At 58.2% G+C, this 25,578-nt stretch overlaps 2 protein-coding genes across 5 annotated transcripts; one reads left to right on the top strand and one right to left on the bottom strand.

Annotated features, from left to right (window-relative positions):
* Positions 1-1,253: 1,253 nt before the first annotated feature.
* Positions 1,254-5,682, top strand: Erfl (ETS repressor factor like). Its single transcript, XM_026403808.2, has 5 exons — positions 1,254-1,320; positions 3,932-4,166; positions 4,485-4,680; positions 4,791-4,908; positions 5,234-5,682. Exons 1-5 carry the CDS (start codon positions 1,254-1,256, stop codon positions 5,680-5,682), a joined length of 1,065 nt encoding a protein of 354 aa, XP_026259593.2.
* Positions 5,683-6,491: 809 nt separating this feature from the next.
* Positions 6,492-25,525, bottom strand: Arhgef1 (Rho guanine nucleotide exchange factor 1). 4 transcript variants are annotated; one of them, XM_077793023.1, is made up of 31 exons: positions 25,496-25,525; positions 25,314-25,403; positions 21,171-21,204; positions 20,998-21,081; positions 20,450-20,563; positions 18,158-18,256; positions 17,876-17,918; positions 17,414-17,660; positions 17,023-17,052; positions 16,676-16,775; positions 16,444-16,540; positions 16,329-16,364; positions 15,975-16,112; positions 15,121-15,226; positions 13,680-13,847; positions 13,268-13,413; positions 11,445-11,591; positions 11,047-11,129; positions 10,781-10,906; positions 10,564-10,678; positions 10,350-10,450; positions 10,028-10,105; positions 9,711-9,786; positions 9,461-9,628; positions 8,508-8,595; positions 8,326-8,412; positions 7,964-8,031; positions 7,794-7,880; positions 7,211-7,377; positions 7,038-7,138; positions 6,492-6,809 (listed from the first exon to the last, which is right to left on the bottom strand). In XM_077793023.1, exons 3-30 carry the CDS (start codon positions 21,192-21,194, stop codon positions 7,055-7,057), a joined length of 2,907 nt encoding a protein of 968 aa, XP_077649149.1. In that variant the 5' UTR covers positions 21,195-21,204; positions 25,314-25,403; positions 25,496-25,525; the 3' UTR covers positions 6,492-6,809; positions 7,038-7,054. The 4 variants fall into 4 exon arrangements, with proteins under 4 accessions (XP_077649149.1, XP_077649151.1, XP_077649150.1 ...); XM_077793025.1 differs by lacking the exon at positions 25,496-25,525 and having other exon boundaries at positions 7,042-7,138; positions 25,314-25,419; XM_077793024.1 differs by lacking the exons at positions 25,314-25,403; positions 25,496-25,525 and adding an exon at positions 24,125-24,206.
* Between the last annotated feature and the right edge of the window lie 53 nt (positions 25,526-25,578).

The following is a 25,578-nucleotide window of genomic DNA, read 5'->3' as shown; positions in this document are numbered from 1 at the left end:
AGGAAGTCGGGAGAGGGGCTGCAGGACGGGGTGCAGAGGGGCCTCAGGCCCGGGAGACCCAGGAGGCAGGTGCTGGGGTGGTGGAGCTCAGGGGTCAGGATTGGGGCCTCTGGGGACATGGGTTATCGGAAACATCCTGCTCAGTGTCCAAGAAGTGAGGGGGTGCTCGTGGGGGAAGTGTCTGGGGTCTGAGGGGCTCCGGAGTGCACGGGCTGCCTGGGAGCCGTGGGTGCCTGTGAGGGGTGGCCTGTCGGGTATCCAGGGTGCGGTACCAGAGAGGGTATCTAAGGAGGGAAAGGAGGACCAGAGGTGGGGCTGAGGATTGGTGGGGCTCCTGAAAGTGCCGGATGTGTCCTGCCTGAGGGGGTGGCGTGTGCAGGGTGTGTGGGGAGCAGATGGTTGTGGGTGTGGGGTGGGTGGCGAGGGGCACGGGCTGAAGGGGAAGGTGTGAGGGAAAGAGGAGGGGATGGAGCATCTTAGGGCAGGAGGCATCTGAAGGGGGCGTCTGGGGGGATGGGGCCGAGGAGGAGGGGCCTGAGGGGGAGACTCAGTGGGAAGGGGTGTCTTTGGGGGGCTGAGGGGAGGCAGATCCAAGTGGCAAGAATCTTGGATGAGCAGCAGGTTTGAAGCAAGGGGGTCTTGGGACTCCCAGGGGGACCCTGTGCAGGGAGGGCAGGGGCTGGGCCAGCTGGTGCCCAGCTTTGCCAGCTCTGGGGTGACAGAGTGGGGGACAGCTAGCCCAGGTCAGCCAGGCAGGGCAAGTTTTGGAGCAAAATATATCTGGGGTAGCTGGAGAGACATAGAGGGAGACAGGAGCCCCCCAAACGCAGGGACCAGCCCCAGAGGTCAGGCGAGAGACGGTGACAGGGACGGCAGCAGAGACGCACAGGCGGGCTGAGGGCGGGCGGGCTGGCGGGCGGCGAGAGCCAAGAGAGTGAGAGTGAGTGAGGCGCGGAGGGAGGAGGCTGAGCGGCTGGCGAGAGCTAGGCAGGGAGTGAGCGGGAGGCTGAGGAAGGAGAGGCTGGCAGGGAAGGTCTGTGGTCCAGGCCAGAGGGGGACTAGGGACAGAGGGACCTGTGGGAGGGAGCAGGAAGGGAGGACTGGGGGGCAGAGGAGGCGGGCACCAGGCAGATGCTGGGGACCTGGGAGAGGGAGAGCCCTGGCAGCATCCAGCTGCTGACCCCTGTCTGTCTCTCCCACTGTCCTCCGTCCTGTCCCGTGTCTGTCCCAGACTCTGCAGGGTCAGCTCCGCCATGGACTGTAGCTGCGTCTCCGACCTTCTCTTCGCCCCGCCTGCCCTGCCGGCTCTCTGGACCCCTGGTAACTGGCCCGGACTTCTCCCACCCCACCCCCCAGCCCTCAGGCCTCCGCGGGGCCACACCCCTTTCTGTCTCCCCCTCCTCTATCTGTGAGTCTGTCTGTCTCCCCTGGTTTCCATCAATGTCCCCTGAATAAAACCCCTTATGAAAAACTTGGCTATAAACTTCGCAGCCAGCTTTCCCTGCCATCTGCCTGTGGGACGTGGGGGTCTTCTGGAGGGCAGGGGAAGCATGGGAAGGGAGGGACGAGGTCCTGGCGACTCTGCCCCGCACATCTCAGCCTTCACCTACCTGTGGCAGACAGCAGGCTGGGGGCTGGAGGAGAGGGACTAGGAGAGATGGGCAGAGGGCATGGCTCAGCCATCCAGAGCCCAGGGTGACAGGATGACTTGCCCAGAAGTGGATGCTCAGACCTGAGGATGTGGACAGTGAGGCGGGCTCGGACCTGCATTTGAGCCCTAGTCACAGCCCCCCAGATGGCAGTGTGTGCCTGTGAGAGAGGGAGACTGAGGCTGCCTGGTTGTTTGAGGTCTCATTTGGAGTGTGTCCCTTTGTCACACTTCAGTGTTTCTGGAGAAAGTGGTCACACTCGGCAAGTGTCTGCATGCATCTCCCGTCTTTGTGTGAGCTTGGGTCCCTGCTTGTATGCAGGTGGCGGAGGCCACCTCTGTCTCTGAACTGGCAGGCAGGTGGACATTTTAGGCTTGTGTGTGAGGGGGGTGTCTGCTGACCCGCCGAGTTGAGTGTGCCTCTGCCTCAGTGGGGTGAAGAGGCTTTGTCCATTTCCTGGGGTCTGTGGTGTGCTCTGTGGCATTCCAGGGACGTCTTGGTACATTTTGGGCTGTGTGGGTGGATGTGCCCCTGGGTCTCTGTTCTGGCTGCGTCTCATTTTTAGCCCAGGGGTGAGTGTGTGACTGGATCCTGGGGTTGCCTGTCAGTGCATGTGCCTTTGACCACTGAGGTGGGATCCTCTAGCCATGTGTAATGTCTTGGTGGTGCATTGGAGGTTGCGGGTACAGGGCAGGTGGTCTTTGGGTTGGGTTTTGCATTGTCATCTTGGGTTATATTGCTTCCCCGGTAGGATGTGCTCTGGTTGTGGAATGGGCTAGGGCTTCAGTCTTGACTGAGCCTGTCATCAAAGGTGACAAAGGAATTGGAAGGCCCCAAAAGGAATTGGATAAAATTCTCCCCTGAGGAGAAAAGTGCCTGGCCTTCCAGCAGGGGAGCCTCAGCACCCATTTCAACACACCAGGCAGCCCCATGGGGCCCTGCTCCTCCTGCTTCCCGCCCTAGAACCTTAAGACAGCGAGAGAAGGGTCTGCCCAGTGGCCACATAGCAAGTGGATAGGGGATCCGGGTCTCACAGCTTTGCAGGTTCCTGCCCCAACCCACAGGCCATTGCCCTGCCTCCCCAGCCTGCTCCTCCTTGCCTGGGTCTGGGGTCTCTGAGCAGAGTGGAAAGGGACAGAGAATACGGCATAGGAGTTGGCACAGAAGCTGGACTCAGGGCTTAGGACCTTCTGGTTGGGAGGTGAGATTTAGGGGCGGGCAAGAACCCCTCTTTGCACCCAGTTTCTGGGTGTATGTGGAATGGGACTCAACCCCCAAGTGTGAGACCCGTGGCTCCTAGTGAGCTGTGGCAGGTGCTGACAGGTGGGTCCTGTGGGTGTGGGTTTGGAGGCTGCTCTGCTACGCAGTGTGGCTGCGTCCACCTGTCAGGCTGTGCATCTGAGGCTCCGGATGTCTTGATTCCATCTCCATCACTGCTTTTGTCATTGGGGCCTTTGGATTCCTATGTAACACAGTTGTTTGAGGGGTCCCAGTTCTGAGGCACCTGAGATGTGTAACTGTGTTGTGACAGGTGGGGTGTGCAGTGCTGGATTGTTGGCATGACGCAGCCTTGTCTGAGGTAGCCGTGTCTGGTGTGCCTGCATGGGTGGTCCTCGGCAGGAGTGTGGCACGCTGGCGTGTCCACCTTCCCTGGTGTAGTGTATGTGATGTGCTGCAAGTGCAGGAACACACGGGCACACAAGATCACACAAGTGGACATGCAAGACCTGAGCCTGGACACAGTGGGTGGGTGGGGACACGGGGACATGAAGGGTACACACACACAGGTAGGTGCAGAGACAGATGTGCCAAGGCTTAGCCAGAGTGTGCCGGGAGCCTCGGGGAGTGGGGAGGAGCATAGGGCAAGGGACTGGGCTACAGAAGACAGCAAGAGCTGGGTGCGTTTCAGGGTGCCCGAGACTCCAGAGGCCTCCTGGGCAGTGGGGAGAATGGCTACCACTGTGGAAGATGGCCTTCCCCGCTACTCCTCCCTGATCATGGAGGCAGGAAACGGTTCCCTCACAACCTTACCCCTTCCCCTGCTGACCCTGGGTAGCTGTGCCCAGGAAGAGGAGCAGGCTGGGAGGACCACTCAGGGCCTTCCCCCTTTGGGCAGCTGGGGGACTGGACACACCAGCGGGGCAGGTCTGGAGGTGCCTGAGGCTGGGTGGCTGTTCCTTTGGCGTCAGAGCAGCACTGGTGGCCTCTCTGGTTGCTCGGTTCAGCCCGGAGCTTCTGACTTGGTGTCCCCATCCAGGCCACTCCCTGCCTCCTGTCCCCAGGGTTTGCCTTCCCGGATTGGGCCTACAAGCCGGAGTCATCCCCTGGCTCGAGGCAGATCCAGCTGTGGCACTTTATCCTGGAGCTGCTGCAGAAGGAGGAGTACCAGGGTGTCATCGCCTGGCAGGGGGACTACGGGGAGTTCGTCATCAAGGACCCTGATGAAGTGGCCCGGCTCTGGGGCATCCGCAAGTGCAAACCCCACATGAATTATGACAAGCTGAGCCGGGCCCTGCGGTGAGGAGGGGCTGTGGGTCTGATTCCGTTCTCACCAGCTTCTCCCCTCAATTTCCCTCAGGTCCCCACCCCCTGGGGGCTTTCCCTTCACATCCTGGGGCCAAATCCTGTTGGATCCCCAAATTCCTTGTAAGTAGAAGGGCAGCAAGGACCCCCAGCTCTGGACCCTGGAGCCATACAGGACAAGATCCCAGCTCTGCCTCACCCTTCCTTGCCCCATGACCTTGGTTAGGGGACTTCTGTGAGCCTCAGTCTCCCCACTCTGCGGGCACAGAGCCTGTGCTAGGAAGCCCTAAAGGCCGCCTCCTCTCCCCACAGTTACTACTACAACAAGCGCATCCTCCACAAGACCAAAGGCAAGAGGTTCACCTACAAGTTCAACTTCAGCAAAGTCGTGCTAGTCAATTACCCACTGCTGGATGTAGCAGCTGCTGCCACTGGCTCCCCACTCTTGTTGACCCCTGGTCCCTTTGCAGGGGGCCCTGGGCCAGATGCTCCTCCCCTCACCCCAGAGGTGAGTTTGGATAATGGGATCCCAGAACTGGAATGGGGATGTCTGGTGCCCCCCTCTGCCATGAACCCCCTGGGAGGGGGCAGTCTGAGTGGTGCCACCTCCCCCTCCAGGCCCTGCAGACCCTGTTCTCTGCCCCACGCCTGGGAGAGCCGGGGGCTCGGACACCCCTGTTTACCCCAGAGACGGACAAACTGCGGCTGGACAGCCCTTTCCCGTTCCTGGGCTCTGGTAAGAGCCTCGGGGCCCTGGGGGGAGATCTGCGCATGTATGAGGGAAGAGGAGCAAAGACCAGGAGAGGGGGTAGAGGGAGGAGGCGGGGCAGGCGGTGAGGAGATAGGGGACAAGGTGGGAGAAGGGCTTCAGGGGTACTAAAGGGATGGGAGACAGTGCGAGAAGGGAGGAGGTGGAGAGGGAGGAAGCCCTGTGGAGCCAAGTGGGAGGACAAAGGGGAGAATGAGATGGATGTGGCGGGAAGTGGCACCCTTTACCAACTCCCATGCAGGCCGGCCCCAGGGGGAGTGGCCCAGCCTGACCCATCCCCTGTGCCCCCCAGGTACCACTGGCTATTCCAAGCCCCCGGGCCTGCTGGGTCCCTACGGCCGCGCCTTCCCTGAGTACCCCTGGAACTTTAACCCATACCTCACAGGCCCCTTCCCCAAGCTCTCCCCTTCTCTCTATCCCCCACACTTCTACCCCAACTCCCTGGCCAGTTCCCTGGGCCACCTGCCTTCCACAGGAGCAGGGGGAGGCCCCACGGCTGCACCCCTGCTGGCTGCGACTGGGGAGGGCCTGGGTCCTGAACGCCCCTCAGGCCTGGTGGCAGCCCCTCGCCTGGCACTGCCAGGAGCGGGGGATCCAGAGACCACGCTGGGCAGAAAGGAAGACAGTGACTCAGAACTGGAGATTACTGATGTCAGCGGCTGCAGCTCTGACAGCGAGGGCGATGAGGGCCTCCAGGTGTCTCCCAAAGCCAAGGCAGGCAAAGGGGGGACCGGCAGCTGAGCCAGCGTGGGGTGACGGATTCTGCCGAGGTGGGGACCAGGACAGCCACCCATGAAGCCTCTGCCATCTGGTCTGCCCTCGATGTCAGCTAAGGCCTAGGACCAGGCCCCGGCACCCTCCCAGAGCCCAGTCTCCCTCCCCAACCCCAGAGTGGGGGTCTCGCCTTCCCCTCCATGGAGGGGGAGGAAAGAAAATGGCCTCCAGCCTCCTCCCCAGGCTCCAGTTTGAGGGGGGTCCCCGCCTGGCCCCACTCCCAAAGTGCAATACGGCGCCCAGCCTCCCCTGCCCACCCCTGTGCTGTGACCTGTGTGTTTGTGTGGCCGTGTCTCCAACCCCCTGTGCCGGCCCCCATCCTGATACCCTCACACAGGCCCCCCTGGGGACAGGGAGCTCAGAGCAATAACCCCGCCCCCAGCCCCTACCCAGGAGGGGCCCCCTCCCCACCAGCTCCCCATGACCTCCACAGCCACCTACAGAGTTTACTACAAAAATAAAAGAACAGAGGGAGACGTGGGTGCCCAGCATTCTGGATGACTGTGGGCTGGGAAGGGGGCAGGGCCCTTCCTCATATCGTGTGTGTGTGTGTGTGTGTGTGTGTGTGTGTGTGTGTGTGTGTGATTTGTTAATGAGAAGGACTGAATGAACAACTCAAGAGCAGCAAGAGCGACAGCGGCGATGTGGTGGGTCAGACCCAGAAATCGAGGTGGGCAGTCGTGGAGGGGCCCAGACGCTGCCGCACTGGGCTCTGCCCACCCCTCACATGCACAGTTGTCTCCTTAGATAATATATATTAAAAAATAAACCTCCAATTCAGGATATAAAAACAGAGCAAAGGCACTTAGGGGTGGGGAATGGGGGGGTCAGCCCCCACAGGCAATACTGAGATGGCCTGGGAAGTGGTGGGGGTCATGGTGGTGCCCCCAGAATGAAGCCCTGAGTCCCCTGACAAGGCAGGAGGGAGAGCAGGCCGAGGCCGGTGGGGAGACGGGGACCCCAGCCGGGCCCCTCCCAGGCATGGCTGGCAGCCCGCTCCCTCTCCTCGGGCCCTTGGGGGTGTAAGACGCTGCAGCAGCTGTGGGGTGGGCCCCTCACGTCCTCTCCCCCATTCTCTCCTTCTTGCGAAAGGCCTGGGGGATGGAGGAGAAGGGAGACAGGGAGAGAATGGAGGGAGATGGACAAAAGCAGAGGAGAGAAAAAGGGCTGAGCAAACAGAGAAGTAAACTGGGAGAAGCAGGGAGGCGAGGGGGGTGGGAGGCGGAGGCGCAGGGAAGGGAGAGGAGACACCAGGGCTGCAGGGACCCCAGGCCGCTCTAGCCCCTCTCAGGGTACACACCGGCTCCTGACTCCCCCCTCACCTGCCTGGGCAGGGGCCTCAGGTGCAGCCAGGCTGGGGGACAGTGTTCCCCCCGAGCTGAGACAGGAGAGGTCGCAGGCGGCACAGTTCCTCCTCCAATTCCTGAAGAAGGGTCGTCGGTGAAGGGGTGCCCTTCCTTCCCGAGCGCACCAGGTTCCCCCTCACCCGATGTACCTCTAGCTGCTTTATGGCCTCTTCTAGGCTGAGCAGGTTCTCTTGAATTTCCTGGGTCTGCGCTGGGCCCAGAGGGCTACCACCTGGCACCTCGTCCCCGTTCCGAGGAGGCCCAGCCCCGTTGTTGTCTTCCTCCACAGGAAACAGGAGCTGCTTCAGGGACAGCACTGGAGCGGGCCGGGGTGTGGGGGCACAGGGGACAGAGTCATGAGGGGCAGGGGCTCTGGGCTGGGCCTCAGGTGGGTGGGGCGGGCACAGGCCAAGGGCCTGCTGGGCAAGGCTAAACAGATGGGGCTGGAGACTCAAGAGGGAACAGAGGTGAGGCTGGAGGTTGGGGCTGGAATGGGGTAGGAGGGCGCTGGGGAGGGAGCAGCTGAATTCAGGGTCAAGTGAGGATGGTGGCCTCAGGAGGACGAGGGACTCGGCCACCCGGGATGGTGGTGCAGGTTGGGTGGGTTGGTGCTTTTGTTTTCTAGCTGCTGGACATGGAAGGAATCTGAAAGGGGGAAGACTTTTTCTAGTTCCAACAGAGGTGCTATTCGGCTGGCTGGAGGCCACCCTGGAAAGGGCAGGGCTGGGCTACCTTTCTGAAGGGCTGTGGCAGCAAGCTGGCCCTCAGGGCCTGGTCGGCAGAAGGGCAGGAGGTCACTGAGGATTTTCTCAGTCCGGGCTGCATGGGGGAAGGGAGGGTGTCAGACCGGGTCAGGCTCCCCCGGACACCTCCCATTACCCATGAAGGCCCCCCCCACTCACCGTCAGCTGGAGGCATCTCTCGGCTGCAGTTGCCATTCTCAGAGCTGCTGAGCAGGGGTTCCCGGGTGCTGTGGGGAAGAAGTACTGGGTGACCCCACACCCCTGTCCCTGGGGGGCAGCAGGGGCAGGGAACAGAAAGCTGAAGATGGGGAGGTCTGGAGATGGAGACAGAGAGAGAGGTGGAGGCCAGGAGACAGAGAGGCCTGGAAACAGGACACAGCCAGGTTGTGGCAGGACTGGTACACGCATATGCACACTCCTATGCTCATGCTCACACTTGCTGAGTCAGGGCTTGGGCCTGGGTTCTGGGGCTGCAAGGGAAGCCATTCTGTCCCTCCAGCTCCCTCTATGGCCCTCCTCACCTGCTTGGGCTGGGTCGGGGTTTAGGGCGGGAGGCAGGGGCGGGGACCTTCAGGGATCCAGCAGTCTCAGTAATGAGGGCACACCAGCTGGGGAGACAGGCCAAAGTCCAGGACAGTCAGCGCCCCTAGACCCTGTGCGATGCCTCCCATTCCCACACTGATCCCAGAGGCCCCCCTCTCACTTCTTCCGCTCTGACACGGTCTGTGCCACCAGCTCATATATTTGGGCCTCTCGGTCCCAGGTAAAAATGACGTAGAAGGCTTTGTGATCTGTAGGGGGTGGGGGAGATAGGAGACAGTGCTCAGGGCCAGGGTCCCCATGTGCACCCCTCCCTCAGCACAGGCTGGAGGCTGGGAAGCCCTGTGCTGCAATGCACCCTCACTGTCCTGCAGATACCCAGGGCTACCCCCACCCCATCCCTTCGCTGTCCGCTGTCCCTAGCCCCTATCTGATGCTGTGGCCAGTCCCTGGCCACTCCACCTACAGAAGCTATCCAGCCACCCCACAATCCTGCCACTCCCACCATCCAGGACCCCAGTGCAACTTCTTAGCAGTATATTTACAAATTCCTCCTCCCTGGGCTCCCTACAATTCCCATGCAGTCAGCCACAGTGTCTTGTCAAAATGCTGATTAGAGCGAGCGTACACGCCTGCGATCCCAGCAACTCAGGAGGCTAAAGCAGGAGAACTGTAAGTCCAAGGCCAGCTTCAGCAATTTCATGAGGCCCTAAGCAACTTAGTGAGACCCTGTCTCTAAGTAAAAAGTATTTTGTGACTCAGTGGCAAAGTGCCCCTGGGTTTAATCTCCAGTACCAGGGGAAAAAAAAATACCTATCAGGGCAGGCCAGGCACTGGGGGCAATTCCCCTCTACTTTAATATGCCCCTACCTGGCCTGCTTATCTCTGCCTCAGCCCGCCAATACCTTTTTATTTATTTACTTTATGTGGTGCTAAGGAGTGAAACCAGTGCCTCACATGTGCTAGGCAAGTGCTCTGCACTGGGCCCCAGCCCCAGGCCCAGCAGGCCTCTTCTTGACCGCTACAAAGATCAGAGTGGTCTCCCTGGCCCTCTAGGGGGTCCATGACCCACCCCATGGGGGAGCTGCCCTGAGCTTATACCACTGCTGCACTCACCGGTGGCCACCTCGCGGGTCATGGCGGAGGTGAGCCGCAGCACAGGCCGCAGCATGGTCTTGCCATCAGGCGTGGGCGTGAGCGTCCGGCTGTGGGACTTGAGCAGCAGCCTCTCATCCTGGCGCTGGAGCAGTAGTAGTAGGTCGTCCAGCAGCAGCACGTGGACCTCTGTGGGGCGAGTCCAGCAGATGCTCACCCCAACCCCTCCACCCTGTTTACTAACCCCACCCCACTGCCACCTGGCACTCACCCACAGCTTTGTCCTTGGTCACCCGCCACGTCAATGGACCCTCGTGCACCAGCTTCTTCTTGGTGATGTCCAGGTTCTTGGGGCAGGAGAGAGAGTGAAGGTTGATTAGGGAAACTGGGGAGGGGAGAGGAGAGTGGCCACTAGGATAGCCACAGGGTCAAACGCAGGGGTCGACACAGGTGCCTGGTTAGAAATGAGGTGGGGGCAGAGGCGCACTGGGTACATGAACAGACGGGCAGTATGGGCTGTGTGTCAGAGTATCCCCGGGGCAGCAGCCCTGGCTGAGCCACGGGGAGGGGCAGCCAGGCAGTGCCCACCTTGAACTCGCTCAGCATGGGGTCGCTGCTCTGCCGCAGGTGGGACAAGTCCAGGCGCCGCTGGTAATCTTTGAGCCTCTGGGGCAGAAATGAAGAATGTAATGGGGATAAGTTCTGGGGCTGACCCTCAGTGACCCCAAGGAGGATAAGCTGAGAGGCAAGGCCAACCTGTGAGGGACAAGCTGAGCCAGGCCTGACCTCCATGGACCCGAGGGCAAGTCATGAGGGACAGTCTGGTCTGACCTTTGGACAAAGTGAGGGTAGTCCCAGCCCCCACACTTATACCACACCCCATTCTTGCTGGGGCCAGGCCAGGGCTCACCAGCAAGTCCTCCATGTCACGCACGGCTTGGTTGACATGGTGCAGAATCTCCCGGCAGCACTCGGCTGCCAGCTCCACTTTCTCCCGTTCCGTAGGCTCTTCTGTGGGCAAGGGACAGACTGGCTGCAGTGAACCCCAACCCTGGAAGCCCCCGGCTCAGCGGCCACTGCTGGAGAAGGGAAGTTAGGACCCGGAGGCGTGGGCCCCCTGGCACCTGTGTTCTGCTCGATGCTCTGCAGGAGCAGCGGGTACTTGGTCAGCCGCTGCATCTCGGTGGGGATCATGTCCTTCAGTTGCAGGCGGCGGCACCGTGGGCGGCTCTCAGCATCCTGTGGGGAATCAGCGCTGGGTGGCCTGTGCTTTGGCTCATCCCAGGGTTGGGACAACAGCCCCATCCTCCCCTGGGACCTGGAGTCCAGGTCCCACTTCACCTGCACGAAGGCACAGAATCGGGGCTCCTTGCGCTGTTTGGCCTTGAGCTGATCTAAGGCAAATGACTGGCGGCTGCAGAAGCGGGAGGAGATTTTCTGGAACCAGGAGCCCTCGGCACCATCAAACTACAGCGAGATTCAGGCCAGGGAAGGTCTCAGGGGGGATGGGCAAAATAGGATCTCAAGCAGGGATGGGAGTCTAAAGTAGGACAGGCCTGGGGACCAGACCCCTAGCTGGGATGAGGGACTGGGCAGGGCATTCTCACCCTGGCCAACAGCACGTCTCCAATCTCTTCAATGAGGTAGCCACTTTCCTGTCTCCGTCTCATGAGGCGATCGAGGAACAGGGCTGTGGGAGCAGTGAGGAAAGCAGGTGCTCCGTTAGGGCCTAGAAGGTTGTCTGTAGTACTCAGGTGGGAGACAGCCACAGGTGTCTTTGTCTGACCCTTGGGGTCAGTGAGCCTGTTTCCCACCCTCTGTGAGCTTAGACAGAATGTCTGCTCCCCTGAGGTATGAGGTCTGGGGGCCCCAGACAGATGGCCCCCAGTAGTAGCACAGAGGCTGTCCATGGTAGGGCTCAAGGAGAACAGGCTGAATTCCGGGTCTACAGAGGCCTCCAAGGAGGAAGACAGGTGGGGTGCAGGGGTTATGGCCTGACACTCACAGTGCACCTCGATGAGCTCATCCAGGCTGGGGAAGATGTTCTGCAGTTCCTCCAGCGGGAAGAAGCCCCCATCGGCCATGGGCTGGTAGAAGAGGTCATGCAACACCCGCAGCATGCGCACGTGGGCTGCCTCTGTCACCAGGAGCTCTGCAGGGGGGCCCCAAAGCAGGAGAGTGTGAACTCTGGGGGATGGCTTCAGAAGGGGCTAGGAGAAAGAGCAGGGGAGGCCCGAGCCAGAGCGGGTAAGGAATGTTCCTGAGGAGTTGGTGTAGGGGACACACTCTCTAGGTGGGATCATCTGCCCCCTTAAACAGTCAAGGAGGACTCCTGACCCACAGTGCCTTTCCCTTCTCCCAGCCAGAGTGAGCAGTGGTCCCAATTTGCTGGTCATGGGGCTTTCAGTAATAAAACTGCGGAAGTCAAGTGGGGGCTGTAGCTCAGTGGTCAAGTGCTGGCCTAGTATGCCTGAGGCCCTGGGTTCAATCCTCAGCATCGAAAAAACACAACACAACTGAGAAAGTCCTAGGCAAACCAGAATGAGTTGTATGCACCCACACCAGCAAGCCTGCAGCTGTGTATACTGTCCAACCATCCAGCCATTTTCTCAGCCGTGGTCTCTGGTACGATGGTTCCCTATCGTTGGTAACTCAGATCCAGGGATCCCCCTAGAGGGTGCCTGCACAAATTCCAGGACCCCCTGAAGTCTGCTGAAACTAAATGCTCTATTTTGTGTGTTATGCATATTTTTCTGGTGAGAGAAATTACTATGCTGGCCAGTGGGGTAGCCACTAGCCTCATACATCTGTTTACATTTAAATTAATTAAAATGCAAATGAAACACAAGAATCCAGTTCTCAGTTGCATCTACCACATTTCAAGACATATATGTGGCTGGTCTTTCCATGTTGGACATGTAGATAAAGCACATTTCCCATCATGTCAGAGATTTCTATCACATAGTACTGTCTACATTTTTATCATCTTAGAAGGGCTTGTGACCCAAAAAGTATTCACTTTGTATCTGAAAAATTCTTCAGGGTTTTGATTTTTGCCATGCAGTGGAATGAACCCAAGACTGCATGCTAAGAAGCACCCTACCACCGAGCATACCCCCAACCTGTGCCCTAAAAACTCTGAATGAGCATCTTTCCTACTATTAAGTAACCTGTAAATAAACTTTCAAACAAGCTTCCAAATGTTTTTTACTTTTGCCTCCTTCCCACACACCATCAGAAAGCACACGCACAAACAAATCAAGACCAAAAGATTCACCCACATCTCCCCACCCAGAAGCAAGCCGTTAATACATCGATCATTTCCCCAAACTTTTCCCTGTGGGAACCTTTTTCCCCTAAGCCGCTAAGATTGTACTAATAACAATAAACCCATTAAAATGCTCACCCCCTGTGCCCCGCACTACACAGAATGTTCACAAGCTCATATCGTCTTCACGACAATCCTGAAGGAGGAAGTGTTAGAGCCCATGTTTCACAAATAAGGAAACAAAGGCTTACACTAGAAATGCAATTTTATATACTGTTCCTGGTACTTTATTTTAGCAGTGCTGGGGATAAAGCCAGGCCTCACACACACTGAGCAAGTGCTGCCATGAGCTACACCTCAAGCCCCAAGCCCCAAATTCCCTGAAAACACAGCTTCCATAGCTGCATTCAAGTTCCATCAAGTGGCTGCTCTGTGATTCATGTCACCCGCTGTCCTGTGCTAGCAACGAGCTGCTCCCCAGCACTCCAGATGGTAAACAACACTAAGACGGACATGCCACATGTCTCTGCCACCGGAGGACGGTCAGGGATGGCACTCACCGCTGATGACCTCCTGCCGCTTCACCTGGCTTTTGGGCAGGCTGAGGAGGATTTCCGGGGGGACAAGCTCCCGCCAGCCGGGAGGCTCTTCTGGTTCCAGCTCTAGTCCTGACCGCCCTGGCTCCCCTTCATCTCCAGGCTCAGGGCTGTGGGCAGAGGCCTTATAAGTCCCAGCCTGAGGCACCCCAAGAAGGAGTCTTTGACTCCTTAGTGTTCAACTTCCCTGTGCCCCCAGGGTGGTCCACGCTGCACAGCAGTCCCCAAAACTCCAGACAGAAATGACCCACCCACTCCTCCAAGGTCTGCGATCATAGCTGGCTTCCAGTGACCTCGGCATCTGCTGCCCACTGTGACTGGCAACAACCCCCCCCTACTCTCCGGGCTGCCTCAGTGGATGGGGAGAGAGACGTACGTGGCTCGTCGGGCAGGGCCAAGCACGGCCGTGGCGGAGCTGGGGTCCATGTCCACGTCGCTCCGGGAGCGGCCCCCACCCCGGCCCTTAGCCCCGAGGCTGCCCCGGGAAGGCCGGCGGCGGTCGCTCACCCGCAGGCTCTCTGAGCGCCCCAGACGCCCTGACAGCCTGGACCCCGAGGTCAAGGACAGAGTCAGGCAGAGGCCAGGACAGAGACGAGGACAGACCAGGACAAGAACAGAGACAGGGAGAGATCAGGACAGAGACAGAGGACCAAGACAGGACAGGAGGGACCAGGACAGGGGAGACCAGGACAGGACAGGGGAGACCAGGACAGGACAGGGGAGACCAGGACAGGGACAAGGAGAGACCAGGACAGGGACAGAGGAGACCAGGACAGGATAGGGGAGACTAGGGCAGGGGAGACCAGGACAGGGACAGGGAGAGACCAGGACAGGAACAGAGGAGCACAGGACAAGGATAGAGGGGACAGGGACAGGGGAGATCAGGACAGGGACAGGACAGGGACGAGGAGAGAACAGGAGAGGGATCAAACATGCAACAGAAGAGAGAGGAGAGTTAGGAGTAGTGGGATCTGAGGTGCCAGGGCATGGAGGGTGGTGAGGAGAACTGAAATTTGACGGGGCAAGGGGGACCCAGTGTGGCACAAGGACTGACCCCCCTTCCCTGAAGCAGGGGAATGGGGACAGAAGGGGAGAGAGGAAGATTTCAATACTTAGCTCTTCAACTGGGAAGGTGATGCTCCCACCCACCCCTCACAGGGGCTGAAGGGGAGAGGGTGGCCGAGGGGAGGGGACAGGGGCTGGGAGACGTGGGGGAGGGGTTAGCCCTCCCCCACCAGGGCCCAGGCACCCACCTCTTCCACCTTCTGGGGAGAGAGGGGCACAGGGTCAGAGGTGGACCAGAGGGACCCAACCCTCCTCCTCACACCCACCAAGGGGCCCCAAAGCAGCAGCACAAGGACAGGCAGGGGGCAGAGCCTGCCCCCCAACTGTGAGGGGGACAGGGCCCCCAGGGCACTGAGCATGGAGCATGGAGCACAAAGAGGGGATGAAGGGCACCAGGAGCAGAAGCGAGGCTGGCAGGGGCCTAGAGATGAGGAGAGAAAGGGACAGAAATGAAAGGGGTGGGAGAGGAAGAGAAAGAAGGAGGGAGAAACCTGGCCAGAGGGAGGAGAGGAAAGAACGAAAGAGAAGAGGAGAAAGAGGAGAACCACAGCAAACAAGGAAGGAGAGGAAGGAGGGGAGGAAAGAGGGAAGAAAGGAAAATGGAGGGAGTGGAGGAAGACACAGAGAAAGCAGAAAAAGGGGTGCAGCTCGGAGCTAGCTCAGGAGACGCAGGTGCAGACGGCAGCGGCCCCCTCCCCCACCCCAGTAATCTGACCCTGCCCTGCCAGTCCTCCCGGGACCCAGTCAGGCACCTCTCCGTCTCAGCACCCTCCTCTGTGCTCTCTGGGGGCGCCGGGGGCTCCAAATTCACTGTGCCCTGTGGGGGTGGGTCCCCCAGGTCCAGGGGGGAATCCACACCTGCAGAGTGGAAGAGGGAGCTAAGCTGGCTAGAAGGCCCTGGGGTGGCAAGACTCTCCCTCTAGGGGCTCAGTCTCCCCTGCTGTGGAAGGGGGTGGGGGCTAAGGCACCCGGTGCCTGGCAGACACATGCCGTAGCAAGGTGCCTCAAGGAGAGACAGACTTTAAGAACGCTGAGCACATGGCAGGGGACAAGTGGGTGGTGATGCCTCAGGACTAGGGGGCCCCCTGTACACATCCACCCAGCCAGACTGCAGTCCCCCAGGCAGGAGGGAACTAGAGATACAGGGCCTCTGCCTCCATTCCTCCTCCCAGCCCTTGTGGGCAGAGGGAGACCCCACGTGGAGGTGAGTGAACTGGGGTTCAGCAAGGGCCAGACAGCACAGCACAGGTAAATTGCAGAGTGGGGACCTCATCGAGGCCAGGCCAAACAGCCACCTCAGGATCCAAGGTGCTGAGGGCCACACAGCCCTGAGGAACATGAAAAATGAAGTTACTGGGGCAGCTGGCCTCAAGGCTGATGGGGGATGGAGTGGTGCTCTGAGGTGGACTGCCTGGACTCAGACTGGTCCTGGGAGACACAGCCTGAGAATAATGGAAATGCTGGTCCAAAGAGGCTAGTCCAAAGAGGGGCAGACACAACACTGGGCCCAGAAGCAGGGAGAGCAGATGCCCAGAGCAAAGGGGAGGCCTCCCCAGGGACCAAGGCCTTCATCTGAGCAGGCCCTGCCCCAGCCCAGGAAACTCACCTGGTTCCCGGTCTGGGCTGTCTCCAGACAAAGGGTGCAGAGGGACTCCAGGGGTGTCCTGTCCAGAAGTCCCAACATTCCGGTCCCGAGAAGGCATTCCCAGGGCTCCCTTCCGGTCTGTAGGGCCTAGCTTTTCAGCTGGGGAGACACAGGGAGAAAGAAGGAAATGAGAGGGCAGCACCGCCAAGCCACAACTGCAGGGGACCCAGGACAGCTCTGCCCCTTCTCCCTTTTACAGGGAGACCTTCCTCCCCGCTCAAGGACCAAGAGTCCTCCCTATCCACCATCTCCTTCTCCAGACCCAGCCCTCCTCCCTGAGACCCAGGATGGATGCTCTGGCTATAGGTCCATTACCATCAACCTCGCTTTTGAGGTGTCGAAAATCTGGAGCTGAAACAAGAGAGTGGGACAGTGAGGTGGGGGGTAGCCTAGAGGGGACAGGCTGGGGCTGAGGCCAGGGCCACCTTACCCTGGGGCTCTCCCCGGTTCCAGCGAGCAGCATCCAGGATACTGCTCAGTCCTTTCTTGGTCTTAGGAGGCTCATCTGACCGCTTGTTCCCCATCATCTGCAGGAGGTTGGGGGGCAAAGGAGGTCAGCACTTCCAAGATGCAAGAAGGCAGAATAAGATCCCAGGTGCCAGGGTCTTGAGGGTCCCCCAGGGCATCTTTGGAAGTGAAAGGGCCAAGTTTGGCATCAGCACCTTTTTCCGGAAGAAGTTCCTCCCTGACTTCTTGTCCCCGCTCTTGGTCCGCACCCCAAGGTGGCGCATGTACAGGCTGATGGCAGTCACCACAGCAGCACTGTGGGGAGGGGACAGTGAGGGCCCCAAACCCAAACAGACAAGTGCTCACTACTGTGCCAGGGCAGAGGCGTGGCCTTGCCTCCCCATCCCCACAACCACTTCCTGAGTCTCTGAGGAAGGAGGGGAGGGCTCAACAGGACAGGGCCAGGGATGCTGCTCATGCAGGACTGGGACCCAGGCCTCAGCCCCCTCCCGCAAGCCAGGGGGACCGATGGGCTCTCTCTGCCATCCCCCCACCCCATTACCTCTTTTCTTCGTCGTTAGAGATGGTGTGCCTGTAGGGAGAAGAGAACAGTATTGTGGCAGAGTTGTGGAGCCTGGGATCCCTGCCAACCAGCACACACCTCCAGGCTGCTCGTGCTCTCTGGAGTAAGAAGGGCAACTGCTGAAGCACCACCGGGGAGAAGGGAGGCTCTCTTCCAGGCGGATGGGAGTTGCCTAGACAGGGCTGAGCACAAGATCATGGCCAAGACCAGAAACTGCAAAGGGACCCAAAGCCAAGAAGGGAAGATCCAGAGCCAGGATGAATGAAAAGGCCAGAGAGGGGAGCAGCCCACCTGCTAGGAAACAAGCCCTAGGGCTGAGGGGAGCCTGCAAACAGGGGCTGAGGAGCGCGCGGCCCACCGGCCCACTCACTGCATCTCCTCCAGGTGGGTCAGCAGTCGCTCGGCCACATGCCGCTCACGGGCCTCGTAGCTGGCTCGGTCCCGCCCGACCCAGGCCTCCAGCTGGGCTAGCTCCTGCTCCCAGGGCGTCATGCCCATGAGCCGCTTGGAGCGGAAGTCCTCCAGCTGCCTGCCCACAGTTGCCTGCTGGTTCTGCACCACCTCCTGCATGAACCGCCGCTGGACATCCTCAGAGAGGAGGTCAGGCCGTGTGCGGTCTGTAGGGACACACACAGGCTGGGGGCCAAGTCTCTGAGCAGGGCTCCCCACTCCCTCAGACCACAGTCCCCACCCACCTGCAGACAGCCAGGCTGCCCTGGGCTGCCACTATCAAGGGATGAATGAATCATGACCTCTCTTCCCAGGTGTCCTGGGAGGCACTGTCCCTGCCACAGACCCTCCCTCAACCCTAAAACCTTCCTTCTCTCCTTACCAAGTTCAAAGGTGACGCTGGGAGGGGCTGGCACCCGTAGGACCTGCTCAGGGAGAGACTGGCGTGAGGGGGAGCTCTGGGAGCGATGGGGGTGCAGCCCCGGAGGCCTGGTAGGAACAAGAGTGCGAGGGAGGATGCTGGGGAGGGCCTGAGGGGGCAGGGGGCGGTCACCCCAGGCCAGGCTGCCCTTTAAAGCTGCCTTAGTGGGTGGAGGTAGGGAGGTGCATGGAGGCTCTCCAGGACCAAGTGGGTGGGGATGGGTGGCGTAAAGGTGACTCTCACCGCGGTCTTATCCAAGAAGCTGTGGCAGAAGTCGAGGAAGGCCTTCTTGGTCTCCTTGGGGCCCAGGGAGCCCAGCATGTCGGCATGCAGGCAGCAGAGCTGGGGAGGACACACAGTGTGACTTCTCCCCTCCCAGGCCCAACCCCACCCCCACTTTGGATAGCCTAAGAGGCTTCTCCGCTCCCAGGCACCCAACGACTGAAGGGCTCTAATGCTACCTCCTGGGGAAGCACTCCCTGATCTCTATTTCTACCCCCCCAACCCTTGCCTCCCTTAGCCTCTCTGGGGGTGATCACCATGAGTACTTCCTAATTTTTTATCCTATATAATTCTTTGTGGTTCTGTCTCTTTTCCACTACTTCTAGTCATACCAAGGGCTCAGTGTATACCACAGGTGGTTCTAAGTCTTTGTTGTGCATTAATTTATCTGTTCAATCACAGGGATCATCATTACCCCCATTTTTTTGTTTTGCCTTTTTTTAGAAGTACTGAGGATTGAACCAGGGACTCTTGCATGCTAGGCACATGCTCTACCACTGAGTTATATTCCCAATACTTTTTTGTAATTTTATTTTGAGACAGAGTCTCACCAGGTTATCCAGACTAGTTTCCAACTTGCAATCCTCCTGCCTTAGCCTCTGCCCCAAGAAAAGCTGAGATTAAGTGTGCATTACGGATCCTGGCATTTATTACCCCCATTTTATAGATGGGAAAACTGAGTTTATGATGCCCACTCAAGGTCACAAAGCTAGTAAGTGGCAAAGCTGGGATCTAAATGCAGAAAGTCTGATTGCCTCTACTGCTCCCCATTGTCTACAAGTTATTGTGAGCAACTTGAGAGTCTGTGGACACAGCAGTGGTAGGTGGGTTCTGATTCCTATGGCCCTGTGCACAGCAAGGGCTTCATAAATAAATGGGTAGAGGAGTTGGGCTCACTCAGCATCTCCTGAGGTTGCCTGGGAGCCAGCCCTGGGCTGGATGACTCTGGCAGTGCAGCAGGGAATCCAACCTGTCCTGGCTCCCGGGGGAGTTCTCAACTGGCAAGTGACATGGCCTTAAGTGTGCTAAGGACTTACTCCAATGTGGCAGACTCTTTGAACAACTTCAACGAATTTACATCCACTCTCCTTACCTCCACCCCTAAAGTACAGCCTGAGAAGGGCTACAAGAGGACAAATTTCAAAATGCCAGAGGCCATCTGTGGTCACTCCATGCAAGCCCAGCCCTCTCTCGCTCTCAGTTTCCACATCCATAAGCATATGGCAGTTGGCACCATCCCTGTGCTTAGGTCTAGGAGGGATCCTTGTGTTTTGGAACCCCAGGACTTAGGCTGGACCTCTGTTGGAGGGCCACAGCATTAGGGGAAGGGCCGCCACTTTCTGGAGAAAGCAGACAGGGACGATACTGGCAATTTCCCAATTTTCTGCCAGTTTCTAAAGCTTTGGCATCAGAACACCCAGGCTTTACGTTTGATGTCCCCTTCCTTCTACACCCCAAAGGGTTTTCTCCTTGCTATTTCTTTGTCTCCCAGTTTTCTGGAGGAAGCATCCGACTTTCCACGCCGTGCATGCCTGGGGCTGTTTCCCAGCTGGCGGCCTGTACTGGGCTGCTCTGGGTCTTCTGGGATGAGACATTGTCTACAGACTCCCACTGGCCAGTGCTGTGGCTTTTCCTTCAAAAATCACCTCCTGAGTTTTCTAGACTGGAAAGCATGGTCCTGGATCCACAAATCCCAGGTATCTTCGGCCTGGCGCAAGAGGTTTCTGGGTTAACAATTACGCCCTGTTCGTACAGTGGGCACTTGTGGTGGCTTCCTCATTTCAGGATCAGGGGCTGCAGTGTCATCTGGGCTGGGATGGCTAACGGCTTTCTCCCAGGTACCAATCCCGATGGTAACTGGTAACACCTGCAGAGGCCTAGTTCGGTCCTCCTTCAACAGCCATGGGAAGGGTGCTGTCACTGATGGGGGACCCTGCTCCAGTCCCGGAAGACAAGCAGTAGGACGTGGTCTCTGCCAGGCTACAGGGTTCTCTGTGGTCTATGCACGGCCTGTCACAGGTACACTCCAGGCCAGCGCTCATGGCTCATCGAGGTTTCTACGGGGCCCCCCAGTCTAGTCTAGACCACACAGTGTGCGTTCTAACTCTCAGCTGTGGTGCTAGTTCTAGATTCTGTGCTGTGCGCTCTGGGGCTGGTTCCCAGGCCCTCCTGGCTCATCTGCACTGGTCTAGCTCACCGACAGGCATGGCCTGCCCAACCTCACTCCCCCTCCCTCTGCAGTTGTGTCCTCACCAGAGGTCCTGGCTCAAACTGCAGGGCCACATGCTGCAGGAAGGCCATGAGGTGGGCCGGGCGCCTCTTCACCTGCTCCAGGCTCTGGAACTGGCTGTTTTGCTCCTCTGAGCTCTGGGGGTGGGAAAGAAGGTCGCTAAGTGCCATGGGGAGAGGTGAAGAGGCCTTGGTGGCCCCACCAGGTCCATGGCACCTCTCAATGGATCCTAGCTGGGGGGGAAGATGCTAGGAAGTTGGCGGTAGAGATGTGTCTCCACCAGAATGGTGACAGTTGGGGCAGAAGCGTGGAGAATGAATGAGATTTGATGTTCTATTGGTGAGTGACAAGAACAGAAATTAGGAGAGAAGGAATGGGACCCCATGGTGGGGGCAGTGATAAATTGGGGCCAGAGTAAGAAGTCTGTGCTGAATGGGGGCACTGATGGCGCAGGGAGGTGAGGAAGGCGGTATCGGGAAGAGGAAGAATAAGAGATGAGCAGAGGACACAGCCCAGGATGGGAGCCGGCCCTAGGGTGGAAGGGAGATTTTCCACTCCATCTCCCACTCACAGCCTCCAGCTCATTCTCGAAATCCTCATCCTCAGCCCCGATGATGCTGACGGGCACCAGGCCAGGCCGCGGGGGCCCTGGAGCCTGTGGAAGGGGAGGCACGGCTTCAGCCCACAGGGCTCCCACATCGCAGCCCCCCAGTCCCCACACCCTCCCAGGCTCTCCTCACTCACCACCCCTCGGGCGATGTCTTCCATCTCCAAGGCTCTGTGGGGCAGGGAGAGGAGGGGCTGTGGTTAGGGGTGGGAGGAGGCGGCCCAAGGCAGTTACTCAGAGATTCCTGGCCCAGGTGTGAAGGTGAGTAAACAGCCTCCCCCCATCCCGGCCTCCGCAGCTCAATGGGGCCTCTGTGTGGCGACAAAGAGCTCTTCAGAGGCTAGCCAAGGGGCGGGGAGCCCAAGGACCAGAGGGGGGGCACAGGCTGGAGGCCCAGAAGCCTGGGTCCACAAAAGGACTGTGGGTGTGAGCTGGCAAACTGGTCCCTAAAAGAGGAGGGACCAGAGGCCTGGGGGTTGGCCCCCCAAGGAGGCAGGGCCTTTGGGCAAATGGAGCTAAAGGAAAGGTTGAGGGGAGGTAGGAAGGAGAGGACTGGGGTGTGGGGGGCTCTTCTCTGATCTGTGACAGGCCTAGGCCAGGATGTTGCCTGTGAACCCACCAGCCCCACTTCCTGTGACAGGAAGTCACAATGGCAACCCCCAACCCCCAACTCTCTCCACACAAGAAAACAAAACTCTGAACCTTCCTTTCTCAGGGACCCAGAGTCCCCAACCTAGAGGTTCTTCTTTCTTTCAGGAACCAACTATTTTTCCCAGCATTTGGTCCCAGAAAACGAGGGAGGGGGCCCTTGACAGCTCACCCCCAAGGTGTGAGTCTCCCTCTACATTATCTTGCGGGGCTCGGCCTGACTGTGTCTCCCTGGGATTTATCTCCCATCTCTGTCCTTCCTTCTGCTTCCTGGGCTCTTTTTCCTCTTCCAGTCCTGTCTCCTCCTGCCTGGTCTCTGCCTGTCCACCCTCCTCCTCCCGACTTTCAGGGCTCCCGGCCTCTCTCCCTCTGTGTGCCTGTCCTTCCACAGTCAGTTTCTGAAACCCCAAGTTGCTGTCTCATGTCCCTCCATCTCTCAATGTCTCTCCCAACTTTGTGTCCCCTTCTCCTTGAGTCTTTCAAAGATCTTTCTGTGTCCCTAAATAGTTTGAATAATGCCAAAGGAGCTATGTCAGGGGGAGTGGGAGGTGCAGCTTCCTACACCCCAAAGCTGTTTATTATCCTAGCCACCTGAGACCCACCCTTGCCCAAGACCCACCCTTTTCCCTCTTCCATGGCACCTGATAAAATGGTAGCTGAGATTTTGCTACAATGACTAAATAATGATGCTTTTGATGGTATCCAAATACCACCTTTAGGGTCTACCCAAGCAGGCATCATTTTTATAAAAAGTGTGTCTACCATCCAAGCTTAGGTAATTTCAAGATTTGAGCAGTTAAATGTTCACATAAATAAATTTGCAAACCAAGGCAGAAAAATAACAGTAATTCTTTATCATGAGAGCTAAACTCACCTAGCACTTATATTGGGTACTGCTCTAAGGACTGCTCATGTATTAATTCAGTTAAACCCCACAAAAGTAAGCTAGTCTCATTCCCACGAGACACAGGGATGCCTTTACCAGGCCACCACCTGCAATTTCATACAGAATCCATGCTTATCTCACTCAGGGGTGGAGAAGTTCAACTAGGGCAAGAAGGTCCCAAAGTAGGTGCTGGGGATGTAGCTCAAGGGGTAGGGCACTTGCCTAGCATGAATGAGGCCCTGAGTTCCAAATCCACAGTGGAAAAAAAAAAAAAAAGCAGCAAAGGAGAGAAGGCATATTATCTGAGCAATGTTTGGTGCCAGGCCTAAAGTCATGCACTTGACAAGCATTACCTCCTTACTCTTCATCATAATAATATGAAACAATAGCTAACACTTATGGTGCTCTTAGTATGTGCCCATTAGCACACTGCATTACAGATGCTTACTCATTGAATCCTCTCCATAACTCATGAGGCCAGCAATATTCTGATTTAATATTTTTTGACCACTATTATTCTCATCCCCATTTTACAGAGGAGGAAACAGGTACAGCTCATAAACGACAGAGCCAAGATTCAGAACCAGGCAGTCTGGCTCCAGAGTAGATGAATTTAATAGACTGTGGTCCTTCAGAGCATGAAGATGCCCCATCACATCCTTAGGAAACTAAAATCTGAACCAAAGCTAATACACATTAAGTTTCCTTAGATGCCTGGGAAAGTCAGGGGTATGTAGCTGCTGCAGCCTGGGCAGGAGTGCAGGTTGGACCTGACCTGGGGCTCAGGACTGGGAGTGGGGTGAGAGGGAGGGCTCAATGTTTACGGCATAGGAGGGGAGGGGGTCCCCATAGAAGCTGGGGAATTATAGGTGAAGCTGACCAAGGCAAAATGTGATCTACAGAAGACTAACAAGGCCTAGGATCCAGCAGAGGGAGCACTGTGTGCAGGAGGCTTTGGACATCAGTACAGGTTGAGAAGGTTCATGGGGTGGGGATTCTAAAGGAAAGTGGCACACATGGACCCCTGGGTTCTCTGCAGGGCTCAGAGTATATAAGATATCGAGCAGATGATCTAGGTTCTCCAAGAATCCTTGGGAGCCTTGAAGAACCTCAAAGGGGCCCTTAGAATTTATTCAGCCCCAGATTCTATTGACATATCTAAAGAATCTGGAGATCATTTGGATTATGATTCCATAGGGAAAGCAGCCAGTCTATGAGACTTATGGAGACTTAAAGAATTCTTATAGGGGTGTGTGATGGATCCTGGGGACCCAGCATCTATTTGGCCCTGGATTCTAGGGGATGTTATTGACCTATCAGAACCCCATGTTTACAAGAGTCCGGCTCCCCTCAAGGGAGGCCAGGCGGAACCTGGAGGGTCTGTAAGATCTTGCAACCTATATGGACGTGGCGGGTCTTCATGAGCCCCAAATCTTACATGGGACGTGGCGGGTTTACATGGGCCATAAATTCTACAGGGACTCAGAAGTATACACAGCCGGGGATGCCGGGTAGAAAGCACAGAGCCTGACGCCCACCAGGAGCCGCGTCCCTCACCTGCTTGGGTTGGAAAAGAAGTCACTGCAGCCGCCGAAACTGAAGCCTCCGCGCGCGGACTTCGGGTTCCCCCACCCCTGCCGCCGAGTCGCTCTAGCCGCCCCAGAGTCCACTTTACGCCCACCTCCACTCCTCCCGCCGACCGCTCTAGCCAGGCTCCTATCAGGCTTCTGCCCCAGCGACTCTACTCCTCCGCCGGCCGCTCTAGCTTTCCGCTGCGCCACGCTGGCCAGACAGGGCCGCTCTGGCCTGCCTTGGAGGGCCGGCGTTTCCGTATCTCGACTGCCCCTGTCACTCTCTCGGGTCCCGCCCCCTGGCCGGAGGTAAGGGTGGTTCCAACTCCTGGCCAGAACTCAATCCCAGATTTACCGACTCACTTGGTCCCTAAATCTCCCGACCTTGCACAGAGGGTCCCCGCTTTATTTGCCTCCCCAGCACAAGAACCTGATGAATTCCCAACGCTCATACATCAATTCCCTCCGCAATCCCACCACCTCCTTCCGCGGGAGCTGGAGAGCTAAAACCTTGGGGTTGAGCATACTTTTCCTTTTGACATCAGGGTAACACTGAAAATGCAATTACTGTTTCCAAGCCTCAATCTTCCCATCTGTACAATGCGGGAAGTTTCCAGCTCTTTCCCCTACTCCCATCTCCCAGGGTATAATTAACGGCCCAAAGAGGAGCTTCCCGAAAACGCTTTCAAACGCGCTGCTCTGCAACTCTCAGCTTCACAGCGGCCCGCGGGGTTATTGTTGTTGTTTTTCTTTTTAGATGGCCCTAGAGCGTGCAGGGATGGAGGACGGCGCTTAGCGGGAAGCAACTTAGAATTCAAATCCCAACTGCACACTGTCTCACAGAGTGTGTCGCTGGCACGAGTCAGTTCGGTTCCCTGGGCCTCAGTTTCCCCACCGGTACAGTGGGTGTGATCCTAGGTCCTGAACAGTTGGGAGCCTTGAGCCCAGCTCACGGCTTTCATCCCCACCCACTGGGCACTTGACAAGTCTTCGTGCGCTCTTTGTCCCCTTTGACAGATGGAAAAACTGAGGCCCCAGGAGGGCGGCCGCTGGTTCGGGGAGCTCGGAGGAGGCCCCTCCGCTGCCGGAGCGCCCCAGCCAGCCCCCTCCCTCCTCCGCCCCACTTCCCCCGGCAGCCAAGGGGAGGAGGCCGGGCGGGGCCAGCGACGGTGTACCTGGTGTCCGCGCGGGGAGGTGACCGGCGGGGCGCCCGAGGTCGGGCTCGGCGATCCCGGGCCCTGCGTCCCGGCTCCTGCTTCCTGGCTCTGGCGGGGCAGGAAGTTGGGGCGTTTTTCCGGAGGCCCCCGCCCCGCTGCCCCTCCCCGCTTCCTGCCCGCGCCCCGCGCCCGCCCGGCACCTCCGCTTCCTTCCCCTTCTCGCAGCCCGCGGGGCTCCTCCTTTCCCCCCCGGCACCGGCTCCGCCCGGCCCCGCCCGGCCCT

The sequence above is a fragment of the Urocitellus parryii genome, chromosome 15 (genome assembly GCF_045843805.1).
Source record: "Urocitellus parryii isolate mUroPar1 chromosome 15, mUroPar1.hap1, whole genome shotgun sequence".
NCBI classification, from domain to species: Eukaryota; Metazoa; Chordata; class Mammalia; order Rodentia; family Sciuridae; genus Urocitellus; species Urocitellus parryii.
Note: the sequence above shows the minus strand (reverse complement) of the source record. Positions and strands in the feature narration are given on the sequence as shown.